Source organism: Bactrocera tryoni, chromosome 4 (assembly GCF_016617805.1).
Source record: "Bactrocera tryoni isolate S06 chromosome 4, CSIRO_BtryS06_freeze2, whole genome shotgun sequence".
Lineage (NCBI taxonomy): Eukaryota > Metazoa > Arthropoda > Insecta > Diptera > Tephritidae > Bactrocera > Bactrocera tryoni.
In genome coordinates, this window is record NC_052502.1 from 53,728,938 (window position 1) to 53,744,753 (window position 15,816).

Genomic DNA, 15,816 nt, shown 5'->3' on the forward strand with positions numbered 1-15,816 from the left:
GAGCGCATGTATATGTACACTAATGTATGTATGTATGTGTAGGGAACTCCCGCATATGCGCCGAAAGCTCGAGAAAGCTCGGGTCCTTGCGACTTGTAAAACATTTTGCACTTGAATTTGTATGCCGTTAATTGCCTTTCAGGCCACACATACACACACATAATTACGCATGTGTAGGTGCATGCGTCGTAACCTACTTTATGAAGTGCAGCGTGCAGCGTGCGGCATGTAGCATGCAGCGTGATTTATCGATTCTCACAGTGGCACCGTTAGCGCATGAAAACTTGAACGGCTGAGCGCCAAAAATAGTAAAAGCTAAGAATATAGTTAGTGACGGCACTTAAATGCGCGTGGCACGTAGCTTGTAAGACATTAAAGTCATTTTGCGGCAATTATGTGGATAGGTTACTGCCTTGGCAAATGTTTGCGTATTAAATTTGGAATTTTAACACTTTAATGAGATTCATTGAAATCATTTTTGGCATAGTTAATGGTATTTTAGGGGGAGTGAAGCCTTTATAATTATGTGTGGTATGTTGATTACTGGTGAGTCTATAAAGTCTTTGACCCTTTTTAGTTTAAAAGACATTGAAGTCCGCGTGAGACGTCTTAGTACAATCCCTACCAAGAATAGCCGGTGTTTTTTACCTACTCAGATTTTTTAAACTAGAAAAAGTTCGAATGTTGATAAATTCTGAGCCAGTAGAAGTGCTTACCTTTGCATTGCAAACGTAATTTCAAAACATAATAGAGAGAAGCTAATAAGTTTGAGTTGAATCGAGTCTCAAGCATCTCTTATATTATCTTTTCTGCACTCACTACGAAAGGACGATAGAGATACTCTGCAAGGTATCTGCTTTAAGATAAATCCTTGTGTTAAATATAACCTTTTTTAAGAACTCAAGGGACCTGTCTGGTCAAGTTATTGTCTATGCAAATAATTTTGCTGTCATGGTTAAAGGCGAAGTCCTAGATACCACTAACGAGTTAGCTCGAAGGTAACTCAATGTGGTGACTAGCTGGACGGAAAGGAAAGGCTGGGCTGTCTATTAATACAAAACTGAACAGGTAGTAATTACCAGGTGGTATAAAATCCCGGATGTACTGCCTCTTTCCTCATTGGTGGGCTCTCGACATCAACCTGTCAAAAAGATGAAGTACTTGACTCAGGTCTTGAGACTATCATGGAAGCCCAATGATGAAGAGAAGGTGACGATGACTTTGGTTGCCTTATATTCTTGTTGTTGCCTGATATTGTTATCCCATCAAAAATTGTGCTTTAGGTTAACGAAACTGTGGTTGAGTCAGTAATAACCTTTAGTGTATTTGTCTGGTTAAAAGGGCTTGGAAAATCACACTCGCTAAACATCTAGAAATCTTCGAACGAGTCTTATTAGTATCACTATGCACCACGTGCAACACCGACGATGGCATCCCTAGACATAGCCTGCTGATGTATTGCTGTGAAGCGAAGGTTACTATCAGAATGCGGGAAAGCGGATAAGGGACAAGAGCTCAAGCAGAGACATTTCGACATCCTCTCTTTCTTCCACTGCATCGCTGATAACTTGGACCACTACGCCGCGGAAACCACTCCCAGCAGCATCTTCTTCACGCACACACCTCGAAAGGATATGTGGGTGCTGTTGCTGAAGAAGAAGTGCAAAGAACTTTTTCACGGATAAATCGAAGTTCAAGATGAAGGTTGGAGAATGGATCCTTTATGGGGAACTCTCAATCAGCTTTTGTTTCAGACTGCTAGACCACTGTAGCATCATTCGTACAGAGTCGAGGTAACGGCAGATGTACTTCTCCGAATTGCGACTTCATTTAATAAGGTATGCATCGGCTCTGATAGCAACGCTACTATAGAGGCCTTGAGCTCGCCGACAGTAAGGTCAAAGGTAGTTACTGGGTGCATAACGTCACTAGCAGTTGTATTAAGCTACTTCTATGTTAAATTTATTGTTGTAGCTGCAAAAAACATTTCTGAAGCAAATTCGAGGACTGGTGCCCAGTTGACGGTCCTTGGTTGGATAAAATTCTCAATGTGGTAACAAGCTGGACGTTACGGTTACCGACTGTCCTGAAAATGGATGTTATTCGCTATGTTAAACTTGTCTGTGTGCCTGATCGAAGCGGAATCGCCGGCAATTGTGAAGCCGATGAGCCTGCAAAAACATGCACTCAACTCCAAATTACATCAGGACGGGAAAGAGCAGAGGTTATACTGTCTTCGCGCATGCTGGCGCTGGATCGATGGTGATCTGCCAGCAGCAATTGTGAGATTGCGAAAGCGTTCTGACCTACAATGGAACGTAAACGTAAACGTTCCATTGAACTGCTAGCTAATCATAACAAGACTCACATCGGTGCAACGATAGATGTTTTAACTGAACAGTGTTCTATTTGCATTAATATTTGCAAACACGCTGTTAGGCTAAAGATTTCAGAAAACCCAATTTGTCATTGCTAAAATAAGAAATATGAGGTGGAAACATCTATAGACTTTCGCCTTCATTGTCCAGCTTTGAAGTATCTCAGTTGCCATACTTTTTACAATTATCGACTCAGGCAGGCTCTAGGCATCTTATCGATATCTGACGGTCTTTTTGATCCATACCTGAGAGTTCTGGGCACCATAACGTATAGGCGTCTCTATCGTTCCATGTGAGATTATTCGTGGCCTCATATTTATCTAATCTAACCAAAGCTAACCAAAGCTGTCAATGAAGTATGCCAGCCAAATCGCGTTACGGCTGATTGATACATAGTAGCGCAAACTATTGACGTTATTTGATTATAAGAGTTTAGGGGCAATTTGCAGAGGCGCTCGAACAAATCAGCCATTTAAAAGTAAATCCTAAATAATTGAAATATTGGCTATTTAAGTGATAAATATATATATTTCTGAAGAACAATATTTCGACCAACAACTTTACCTCATAGTCCAGACGGATTGATAGACGGATATGCATTAATAGCCACAGCTCGTCACGCTGATCATGTATATACATATATATTTTCAATGATGTCCGATGTCCCTTTTCTGGTTGTAAGAAACTTCCTTCCGAGCTAATTTACCTTGTTCAGTGTAAAAATGCTATCTAGTTGCTTCAAATTAGCGAATAAGAAACGCTAGATTTCAATATTTACATTAGAGGTGAGGTTTTATGAGTCTTCCTTAACAAAGCACTAGTTTTTCACGAGATCTAATACATATATTCCATTTATGATGCTTAAAGTTCTCATATACTATGAAAGCGCATTATAGATATTCAATAAAACCATAAATTCACACTAAGCTTGTGAAAGCGCGCTAAGCTACGTGATGTCTAATGCAATTCTAATAAACCTGGCGCGATTTAAAGTGCAACGGTGTCTATTTGCATAAACAAAATCCATATATATTGCTAAATACGCATTTGTGACGCCGTCATAAGCTTTAAACGCCATCGCGCTTTCGCATTTGCACGGTGTCTGCAGCACGAAATCGCAATAATATTGACTATCATCGACTATTTAACTGTCAATCGCTGTTGCAGACATGTCGAAACTACAAGTCGGATATTGCATGCATTTTCCTAACTATTTTATTTGCCGTTATTATTATTTTTTATTCATACTCAACTTCAGCGCTGATCACATAGCATTCGCAGCAAATATTTCCAGACAAGCGCACGAGCATTTGCATGCAGAGCCCGACATGCCGAGGCGCTGCTGACTGCTGGCTGCTGGTTACGTGCCGACAACAAGGAATAGAAAATATTTTGAATAGTTGGTGCATTTCATGGCAGCTATGTGCCTGATAACGGTATGCCTGCAATATAGTTGCGCCGCCGAGCGCTAAGTGCACTCGGCCTGGAACTGGAGCTGGAGCCGGGTTCGCAAGAATGCGCTCAAATGCAGCAGAAATGGCTGTGAGATGCACACACGCATACACACATATGTGTACATATGATTATCCGCCCGCGTATTAGTTTACAGATTGGCAGATTGCGCACCATTGGCAGTCATGCGCTTATTTAGGGGTAAACAACCGACAACCGGCAATGTGTGGATGCCACATAACTCGCACAAACAAGAAACAAAACTGCCGCACTGTGGCACATAACCGCGCGTCGGCTATGGGAATCTGGGTAATGGCGGCAGTTGGATAGACAGCGAGACAGCCACACACAAGCAGCCGCGAGTTATTCGCCGAGTTGTAAGCTTTCGAAAAATTTTGTATTGAACTATGTTTCGAAATTCAGTCGTTGTTATTGTTATGGATTACATGTCGCATTGCTCACCGGTTGTATGCATCACGTTGCAGCATCACGTCCGTAGTGAAAGAAACTTGCAAATGTATGCTCGTTTTCACTCACGAAAAAAATTCCAGGCTCCATGCAACTTGTTTGGCGTGTTTGAGTAGACTTTAAGTATAGACGCAACAAAAACAAATGCGTTAGTTGAGTTATTTATTTATTTTACTGATTACTGCACGTGAAAACCTGGTCAATATCTTACTCTCTAAGTGATATTAGAAAATAAATAGTTTAAGAGAGAAAATATATAGGTTACCTTTTATGGAAACTTAGGACTAAGGACTTAAGTAATATGAATCTGTCTTAAAATTAATAATTTTGCTTTATGGAAACTCTTAGAAACCTTTCATATTAAAACTCTTAAAAACTACAATGGAACCTGTCTTCAACACAAACCTAATATTTCTGAGAGAAATATTTGCTCATTGTTGGACGTTCTCTATCGTCTGAAAAATTGGTGAATGAGCCAAAATTTCCATTAAATACTTTCGGAAAACATTTATAATTTGAAAAAGGTATACTAAGTTTGCCACAAAATTTCTAACATCCAGAAGGAAACTTCCAAACTCCGAATGAGTAGATAAGGATAAATGATCATATGATGGCTTAAATCGATTTAACTATATCGGTCTGCCTGTCTGTCTGTACTTACAAGAGCTAGTCCTTCAGTTTTGTGATGTCGTTCTTAAATTTCACATACCACCTTTTGCTGCTAATAAGCTGCCCATGTTTTGGAACCTCCAATATCGGAACACTATTGCAAATAGGTGTCATACAAACTGATGGCGAAGAGGTGACATTGTGCTTATCGACTGGATTCATTCAATGTTTGTACCAACGTTGGTTCATGTTCAATCGGTAAAAGGTCAAAAGACATTATCCCAAAATTCTTAAAGGTGACAACAGTTAAGATGGTCTAGTCTAGTGTAGTTCAATAGATAAAGAGCAATTATAGTTCCACTTTCCCATCTTTCAAAAACATATTTCTGCATAATGTACTTAGGTTTTTCTATATATGTAAGAACACCTTAATCGATCTGGCTATGTGTGCAGTTGGTTTATCGTACTGAAACCAAACGCTATTGAAATGGATACGTCATCCATTCCCCAAATAACGGTGTCCATTGACATTCACTGGTTTTCTTCAAAGGACACACGACAATACAACTTGACGAAACTGTGCACTACACAGTGATTCGTTCTGGTTGAAGTTCCGTGTCGTGGATTATCTTCAACAATTTTGCTTGTTTACATTTCTGTCTAAATAAAGAGAACCTTCATCAGCCATAAAATAGGAAATTTATCAAGTTATTGTCTTTTTCCGCCATCATCATTTCATTGGCAATATTGCAGGCGGATATGCAAATCTAGAGTGTTTATCCGGGTTGTTATATAGACTTTGTACGGAAACAAAGTTTTAGTCATCATGAATGCAATGACCGTCTACTAACTATAAATTGCGTCAATAAGCTGCGAGTCAAAACTCTTACATTTGTCTGAATTGCCGATGCTACAGCCGCGATTGTTTCTTGTACATGGACATACGGAGTCCGAGGATACGGTCTTCTTGCGTTACTTCTAGATTCGGCACACATATAACCCTATTTTCAAATTAAGTAAACTAATAATTTGGTTCTCTACATAAGAAGGTAACCCTTGAACAATGAGAAGCTCCGTTGTTTTCGAGCTTACTCACTACTGATTAACTTCTATATTTCGAAACTCTTTCTACCACCAGAGGAAATTTCCGTCACCTCATATGCAAAAGGTTTTATGGTATTGAAATCAGGCAATGGAATCGGTGATATGTTATCGAAAGTAATCAACTATCTCTTCTAACCCTCTTGCTTGTTCTCTGCAAGGAACTCCCCCCAGTAAATCCACAGTGATCACACTGAAGGAAGGAGTACAGATTGTATTTATAATATCACAGTGGTGATTGTCAACAGCACTCGGCAGCCCTATTTACTCCTTATACAACCGCGATTACTTCCAAATTAGCGAGACGCAGCAAGATTCTCAATGACAAAAAATCGTTGGTCTTAAACTACGATATGGTGACCTGGATGTAGTAAAACGCAAACGTGATTGCTAGCGGTTTTCGCAGAAATCACGTTTGCGGTCGTCTGCTTAAAACGGATCTAGCTCTTAGGAACATCAACATGTCTTTCTCGGTTACGTCGACAACAACGAACAGTAACCCGACCAGACTTCGGACGTAACAAACTTCATAAACGCCCTGACCGCCCTTTTCAGTGGAACCATGAACACCTGCACCGACTCTGTCCCAGTGAAGAGGATCAAACCAATCTAGAGTATCTCTTGCACAACTTCATTATACTGGATACTGTAGCAGGTTAAACTCCGACTTAACCAGAATTGACCTCAAAATACCAAATATTTTATCAGCATACAATTAGTCCGCGCATGACTCTAACCTCCTCTTTGCCTACCAGCGAACCGAATCTAACACCCCTCTTCCTATGGTCCGAACCCGTCGCTAGATTTCCAGAGTTCACCGTTACATGTCATCGGATGACAACTAACCGAAATCATACCACTAAAGTGAGGACTAGATAACTGCTACAAGAACAACAAAAACTGCTTAAGTAAACTCATGATGTGCATAAACTCCTAAGATCTGGCGTTGTTTCACTATTTCTGGAGAAGTAGTAGAGAATTTAACAACAAAGAAATACTTAGCAAAACTTTGATTTTCTTTCTCTGCATTAAAAACTAGATTATACGGTTTGGAGTTTTCATTCTTTACTCGGAATAAGTTAAACTTCAGCTAATCTCCAACAAAAATGAACCGTTTGAAAATCATTTGCCAGTTTTCACCCTCTCGAACTACATTAACCTCGGTTTCATTGCCTCTTGACGCTGTAATTAGTTACTTACCTACTTAGAAACTAGTAAAACTTTACTGATATAAAATTTCGAAAAGTCCATCCGCTTGTACAAGAAGTTTGAGCCTTTCTCCTGTCACCAGTGAATAAGACTGGCTGCTAAGCGGAAGATACGCAAAGTTAACTGTGCAAAGCAAGAAAGGTAATTTGCCAAACACAGTCGTATTAGCGGAGCGAAAAGTTGTGAAAAAGACGAAAAAATTACGCTTAGCACCGTTTTTGGGAAAACTTTCTGCTGTAACGCAAGCTAACTACCAGAACGACTAGATGCCTGACTTGAAACGTATCCGGTGCACGCACGCGCTCAGACAAGTGTCGCTTTAGCCGAGACTGACTAATGACAGTCAAAGCGATTGCAGCGCAACTCCGCTCCCCCCGCCCCGAAAGCCCGAAGCCCGCCGGCCGCGCATTTACGGAAATTGCGTTAAATTTATAGGCAAAACTTTCTGAAGTCAAAACAAAATCCGAAAACTAACTTCGAGAATTTCGGCGTAGTGAGAATGTTAAAATTCTAAACTGACTAAATGCGCCCCGCGAAAACGGTCAAATCACGGCTGAGTAGCGCAATGACCGCGTTTATAGCCGCCCGCTACTCCCCCACTGCTCCAAATCAGTCCTTCGCCCGCTGCGTTAACGTCTGGCATATTGTGCGGCAAATTGGCGCTTCGACGCGAAACTTTGCCCATCCGAAAAAGTAGATAATCTCAATGGCAGCCACGCGGCCTCTTCGTTACGCGTCAAATATTGCGTTTCAATTGCTCTCGAGCGCGGCTGAAATAGGCGCGCAGCAGAAATTCAAATAAACGAGGCATCAAATTAAGACTTACCCGTGTAAAAGACGCCTGAAGTTTGTTGAGACGCGAAGTTGCACCTTTTCACCTGCAAGTAATTGGAGAGCAATGAGTAAAGGTTTATACATAAGTAATTAAAATTTCAATTCTCTTTTCTTTATACCGTTATCTGGTAAAAGACCTTAGCAATTTATGATAGAATAAAATTAAAATAAAGCAAAACATTTATTGCTAAAATTGTAAAGAGTTAATATTTGGGTTCAAGTGTCTACGGAGACTAGCACAAGTGAGAGTTAACTGTGATTTATCGATAAATAAAAGCGTTGCATTTGGCTTTTTTCACCTCGGCTGGCCTTCAATGGCAACGCATCAAAGCATTGTAATGTGAAGCCGTCTAAGATTGTTTTGTAGTATTAAAGCAAGTTCTTTTCGTTTAACTCAATTATCCGACACAAGCAAATCGAATTGCACATTTTGAACCTTTTTGTTGTCGCTTAAAATGCAGACAGCTGGCCGACGTCTGGCGCTCATATGGCATATTGACCGCAAGCAGTCGTCTGAAAGGTGTCTGTTCGATTGTGCGTTCAGTCTAACAGGGTTAGATGTTGAATAAATTTCGAATATTCATTTGCAATTCGATAGTTAGCCTTTGTGAGATAAATGTAGTACAAATATATTTGTAATAGAAGAGAAGAAAATATATAAAAAAACTTAGGGTTTAGTTGAGGTAAGGTAATCACTTCCCAGCGGATGAAGATTTTAAGTGGTGTAATACCACTGGCTCTTCTCCCAACAAACAGCTTAACCAAAAGGGTAAACTTCACGAAGAAATTCAAGGTTACCATTAGCAGTAAGACTGAATGGAATGGTTCTACTCTCTAGCTACTGCTTAGGGATAATACAATCAAGTGGTACACCTACGGCTCGAAAACGTCGGCGGGAATTTGTGCAAAAGTCGCAAAACTCCCATACTTATGGGAAGTTTTCTGAGCATTTTCCAAGCGGAAGTCTTTGCCATAAGTCGGCGCGTGGAACAAACCTCCAACGCAACTATCACAATGCACGTATATTCATACTAAGCGACAGTCAAGCGGGACTTAAATTAATCTCTGCCTACGAGATCAAATCGCTTCATGTGCAGGGGTGTAGAGAACGGCTGCACAGTCTAAAAGAACGTAACCAAGTGCATCTTATCTGGGTGTCCGGTCACAAAGATATAGTTGGGAACGAAATGACCGATGAACTCGCCTGAAACCTCAGTAGGTTTTAATATGTATGTAATTCACCTCCCTGAGGACAAACCCGGGCTACTTGTCGCATTCTACACTGACCACTGAAAGCTCAAGAAGCACTTATATAACATAGACCTAGCTTCTTGTGCAAATTTCCGGTTAAGTACCGTATAAACCGACAGTCATTGAACAAACCACATAATATTTTTTCATTGTGTTGTAAATGTCAAATTTTTTTTATCGAAAAGTAATGATTTGGAGGATGGAGTCTTGTGTAAAAGTTCACGCAAGTGAGAAAATTTCTCTGATCGACACTTGGGAGTGGCCAGAAACGATTCTTTTACATATGGCTCAAGCAATTCACGACTTCCGGTCTTTGACCAAGTATCCTCTGGGTAGCCAAAGAACATCCAATTGAAGGCGAGCTAAAGTGAGAAGACGAAACATCCCCTACACAGGGTTGTGCGCTTGGTTTGGAACCCGCCACGTAAAAAACGCCTCCAATGAACAGTCAAAAACGCTTGGAATCTCCAATTGGCGATTGGATCCTTGCGAAAAGAAGAAACGACTGGTGCGCTGTAATGAGTAGAAGAAAAGCAATATTTACGGAAAGCATTGACTTTTTTGTTTTCATTTGAAGAAAAGTGCTGCAGATCAGTGATCAAGCTCTATCAGAAGTAACATGCAAAAGATGGTTTTAACGGATCAGACATAACGATTTTGATGTGAAAAATGAAGAACGTGGAAGACCACCAAAAAGTTTGAAGACGCCGAACTGCAAACAACAATAGATGAAGATAATACTCTGAGTCAAACGCAAATGACAGCCGTGTTAAACATTGCACAACAAACAATTTCAGACCGTGTGAAAGCTATGGGAAAGATCCAAAAGTGTGGAAAATGGGTGCCACATGAACTGAATGAGAGACAAATGAAAAATCGAAAAACACCTGTGAAATTTTGTTTCAAAGGCACGAAAGAAAATAAATTTTGCTTCGAATTGTCTCTAGCGATTAAAAATGGATTTATTTTAAGAATCCTAAACGGAGAAAATTATGGGTTAATCCGAGTCAACCATCAACATCGACTTCAGAAACAGATCGATTCGGTAAGAAGGCAATGCTTCGTGTTTGGCGGGATCAGAAGGGTGTGGTATATCATGAGCGTCTAAAACCTGATAAAACTGTTAATAATAATCGATACATACAACAATTGATTAATTTTAACCATGCTTTGATCGAAAAACGACCAGAATGGGTCATAAGAGACGAGAAGGTAGTTTTGTTACAGGACAATGCACCTGCACACAAAGCAAAATCAGTACAGGACACAATCAAAATACTTGGCTGGGAGCTGCTACCTCATTCGCCAGACTTTGCCCCTTTCGATTACCATTTGTTTTCATCGATGGGTAACGCATTTCCTGAGCAGCACTTTGATTCTCACCCAGATGTCAAAAATTGGCTGTCTGATTGGTTTGCTTCAAAAGGCGAACATTTCAATTGCCATTTCGTGAGAATACCTTGTCCAATCAAAAAGGTTTTCAATACAAGGACTTGAGTTCGATCGGTCAGATGCTATATGATATCGACGATTTTTACACTGAGCAGATTCTGTATGAGGAAAGAGCATGAAGAATTTCAGTTCGATGTCTCAAAAACTTAAGGATTAGCTCACTTATATACAGAGACAGACCTCGGTTAAGGTATAGTGATGACAAAATAGCAAGGAGTATGATTTTTTACGCTTTCAGCATATTCGCCATATACGGGTTCCAACGACTTTCAGCTATAGTCGAAAAATAGTCATGATCTAAAGTAAAATGAACACTGTGTATTTTAGAAGATGACCAGGAAAATAATCAAAAAAAGAAATGCAAACAGAAACCCCAAATGCTTATTTGAATCTGCAAAACCCTACCACCGATCGAAACTCATAGAAAATATTAATGTTGAGAGTAGATGGAAGCAATTCAGCCAATTGTATGTAAATACTTTCGGCAACGAAAAGACAGACGACAAAATAAAGCTATCAGCCTTTTTAGACGTAACCGAGGCGAAGTTAATACCAGGCCCGCTCGGAGCGTTCAGAAAAGAACTTTATTATATATTTATTTTGAAAAAGAGCAGATGGAATTAAATAACAAGCTGAAGGAAAACAAAGCAAATATGGTCAAGTATGACAGTAACCGAACCAAGAACCCATTAAATAGGTACAGAAATGGCAGTATGTACAGACTTACAGCTTTTAAAACGAGACACTGGGCTTTTGGAGAGCAGGCGCTCAAAACGGACCTACCTTATAACAAGCAGCTGCAAGATGTAAGATAATACAAAAACTGTTTTCCATTTTTATTGTGAATATCTATCACAAATTTGACACAAAATACTTAGAACACATCAGGCATCAAACCTTAAATGGCTGTCCACAAAAGGCAGTATAGAAAATTAGTTTCATTGAGAGCACCAAATGATTTGAGCGCAACGATCAAACTAGATAGCAAGATTATAAGATCCAACCATAGTGCATTGAAATAGCACATTCAGCGCTAATTGAGCCCAGAGTGGCAGCACTCCCACCTACCTGCCTACCTAACTACATGGTTGTCTTTTACAAAGTTTAAGATGTTAGGATGGAAACTCATTTTCCACACTCCTTATGACATGTGTTACCATCACTATAGATAATGCAAAAAGACTAGAAAACGTTGGTTTTATTTTCAACTGAAAAAAATTTCCAAAGCCGGAAAGTAAATAATCAAATCCACTTAAAATAATTTAGTATATATTTCATTATATTTCAAGTGACGCAATATTTCAATTTTAGCAAGTAAATTCACAATGTAATTTTTAAAAGTGATAAGAAAATATTTTCGAAAGCATGCATTCGTCCATTCAACGAATTACCGTCTTTATTGGTGAAGTAAAAGCTCAAACGTAAATTGCATTGTCCCCACCGCAGTAAACCCACATGGAAGCACCCAAATCCATCCGCCAGCACACAAACAAAAATACACACATGCTTATGAGCGAATATAGGGCTTGCAGCAGCTACCGCATGTAAGCAGAATTCCAATCGAGGAAATTCAATTTGCCGCTTGAAACTGTCCGTCCATGCGTCAGTGGGTTTATCCAATAGCTGCTGTAAACGTAGGGAATCCCAGCATATTGTCACACGAATGTCGCCAATATTGTAATTGTTTTGAGGATATTTGTCGAAAAGCAGCACAAAATGTTTTACATGTGTGTTCTCATATATTTAACAATGTATGTGTGCTTGTGTGTGTGGCAGAAAGCCAAATTGAGTGGAGAAGCATAAGCCAAAAATTTTTCGTTTTCAAGTTATCACCGATTGTATGGCTGTTTGTGTGTATGGGTGTGTATTGGTTTTGTATACATATGTGGGTATATATGTATGAGTGTCTATATGTATGTGTGTATTAACGCTTAAGTATGCCACGATGAGGGGATTCATGCCTTATGAAGCATATAATTTACAAACACAAACACACACACACACATATATATTGGCAACGGATGTAAGAAATATTGCCGCCGGGGAGAAATGGAGTTGAAAACTGCTGAGCACCGAACGAAACGCCATGTGTATATGTGTGCGTGATGGTGTGAGTGACATGTACGCCTGCAGACATTTCGACAGACGGTGAATGTACACTTATACGATTACTGACAGGAAGGAGCTCACACGTTTTGTGGAAAACGAAAATTTTTCGGCGACAATCAAGTGGCTATAATAACAACAACAAGAACAACAACAATGTGGCGCACAACACACGACATGCCGTTGAATTGGCAACTTGAGTGGTTTGAGTGCTTCAGTGTGAGTGAGTAGCCATTTACACACACACACGCGCGCACATATACGCACACTAACAGCTGCATTTGTATAAGCGGCGGCAAACGATTTTCAAACTGTGTGACTTTTGCGTTTTTGTTGTCATTGATTTTTCGCCATTGATTGCATTATGCTTGCGCTGCCGCAGGGCAAGCCAAGGAACGCACATAGGCAACATACGCAATGACTGACTGAACTGTATATATATCTGTAAATCGGAACATATGTAACGTTTAATATAAATGTATACAAGTATATGCTGCAGAGAAGTATAGAGCGATAGCGTTGTGCGGTCATGTGCTCAACCACAGCACACATAAACACACGCAGCATTGATTTTTTGCATGTTTATGAATCAGGTGTGCCTGTGGGTCATTCCTGGAACAAAGAGGGTTAAGGAAGTGCCATAAATGTTTCTTCCACTTTGAAAATTACTGAAATGGAGAAGAAAATTTAAGGATTTCAGATAACAAACAGATTGACATAACCCTTTGTACTTAAATATTATTATTTATTTTTGGGTCAAATTCCACTATAAAAGACTAAGAACATTATTCAATTGGTAGTAGAGTGAAAAAAAAATGTCTCAGTCCAATCAACGATTTTGTGAAATCCTTTGAAACTGTCGCCTTCCGCATGTAATCTCCGATTTAAACAATATGTTCCGAGATAATATGGCTGCCTTTGTATGGTAGCTATAAGGTATAGTGATCCGATTTAAAAATTTTCTTCGAAGACTGCCTTATTACCTTAGGCAATAATTCGCGCCAAATTTCGTGAAGATATCTTTTCAAATAAATAACTTTTCCTTACAAAATCTGAGTTTGATCGTGCAGTTCGTATGGCAGCTATATGCTATAGTAATCCGATCTGAACAATTTCTTTCAATATTGTACCATTACTTTGGATATTAGCCTACGCCAAATTCCATTAAGATATCTCGTCAAATAAAAAAAAAAATTGAAAGGATAGAGTTGGATCGTGAAGTTTGTATGGAATGCTATAGTGGTCCCATCTAAAACATTTCTTCGGAGACTCTATATAGTGATGCGTTAGGTAATAATTCACGCCGAATTTCGTGAAGATATCTCATGGAATAAAAAGCATTTTCATACAAACACTTGATTCCGACTGTGCAGTTTGTATGGCAGCTATATGCTATAGTAATCCGATCTGAACAATTTCTTCAGAGATTGTACCATTGCTTTTGGTATTAGTCTATGCCAAATTTTATTAAGATATCTTCTCAAATAAAAAAGCTTTCCATATAAGGACTTAAGTTGGATCATTCAGTTTGTACGGCAGCTATATGTAAATACAGATTATTAATTTCAGGATCAAAGATATCTAAGCAATCGGCAGAGCAACTCTTATTGGCATTAAAGATGCACTACATATAACACCAACGATGGCACTTAATGTTGTTCTACATATAGCATCCATGAACATAGCCGGCAGTTGAATTGCTGCCAAGGTTGCCGTCAGACACCGAGAAACTGGATAACTTATGGGTCCCCGAAAAGAGAAATTTCGACATCTCCTCTAACTTCGACTGCATAGCTGATAACTTGAACCACTGCGCCGCAAAGCCTAGCAACATCTTCTTCTCGCACATATGTACCTCTGAGAGATATGTAGTTTCAGTGGAGTTGCTGGAGAAGTGGCGCAGTGGACTTTGTAAGGGATGGATTGGAACTCAAGAGGAAAGTTGGACTCTTGTTTCAGACAGTGAGCTTAAAGCTAGTCACGGGATCCAATTAGCAATAGCTTTAAGCTACTTTCATATAATACTTGTCTAGGTTCCTTGCCACAGTGGAATCGTCGGCCAATTCATTCCATCAGGATGCGAACGAGCAGGGGTTCTCCTATCTGCGTGCCATCGGGTGCTGGGTCTATGAGCTCTGCGAGAGCTTAACAACATTGAACAGAAATCAGCACAGGCGTCTCTAGCTGTTCAATTATTCGCAGCCTCACGATAAATCAGCCTATTTACCTCACCTTAAGTAGTGAGAGAAAATAAATTTGGCTTTCTATAAATGAGATACGCGAGCATAATAAATTAGGTGTCCCGGCTTTCTAATGAAACAAAAAGGAATAGATTTCGAATCAATGTCCACGTAAAAAAATGCCTTGAGTTCTTATACACATTAGGTGCGCACAGGTTTAACTAGATTTTCAAAACAAATAAAAAAAAATTTAACACAATAGGCTCATACCATTCATGTTCAATAAAGGAAATAAATAAATAAATCAAATATTCTGCTTTTTATATGAAAAAAAATCTTTAACATAGATAATAGTACCCGTCTAAGCTGAACTCGTAAAAAAATTTTGATTTCTATTAAGAAAAAATTTCGAAATTCTAATAAATTTTCATCCAACTCACTGCACTGTGCGACTACTTGACCAACTCCACAATTTAAGGGATCAAATCAAAGTTGTTTGCATCAAACTTCTTAAAAAAAACTTCTTATACCCCCAAAATACAATAGATTGTTGCTTTTAGGCATTCAATGGACGCCGTGACGTATGAGAAATGTACCAGATCGAATTTGGTTTCCGTAACATGCGTAACTACTTTAGATGCTATTTCTGACCGCTTTTCAGTGGAAACATTCGGTGAAAATGTGAAAAGGCCCATGCCATAAACACACATTCGAAGAAGCAAAAGCAACAACGCATTGAAATGTTTAAAGTTAAGGCAAAGTGTGCTGATACTGAA

At 39.4% G+C, this 15,816-nt stretch overlaps 1 protein-coding gene across 1 annotated transcript in view; it reads right to left on the reverse strand.

Annotated features, from left to right (window-relative positions):
• The window catches only part of LOC120774603, a 439,267-nt gene that overhangs the window by 317,228 nt on the left and 106,223 nt on the right, over positions 1-15,816 (reverse strand). The window contains exon 3 of the mRNA XM_040104333.1: positions 8,044-8,095. Coding sequence (XP_039960267.1) covers positions 8,044-8,095 — 52 coding nt within the window. The remainder of the gene's footprint in view (positions 1-8,043; positions 8,096-15,816) is intronic.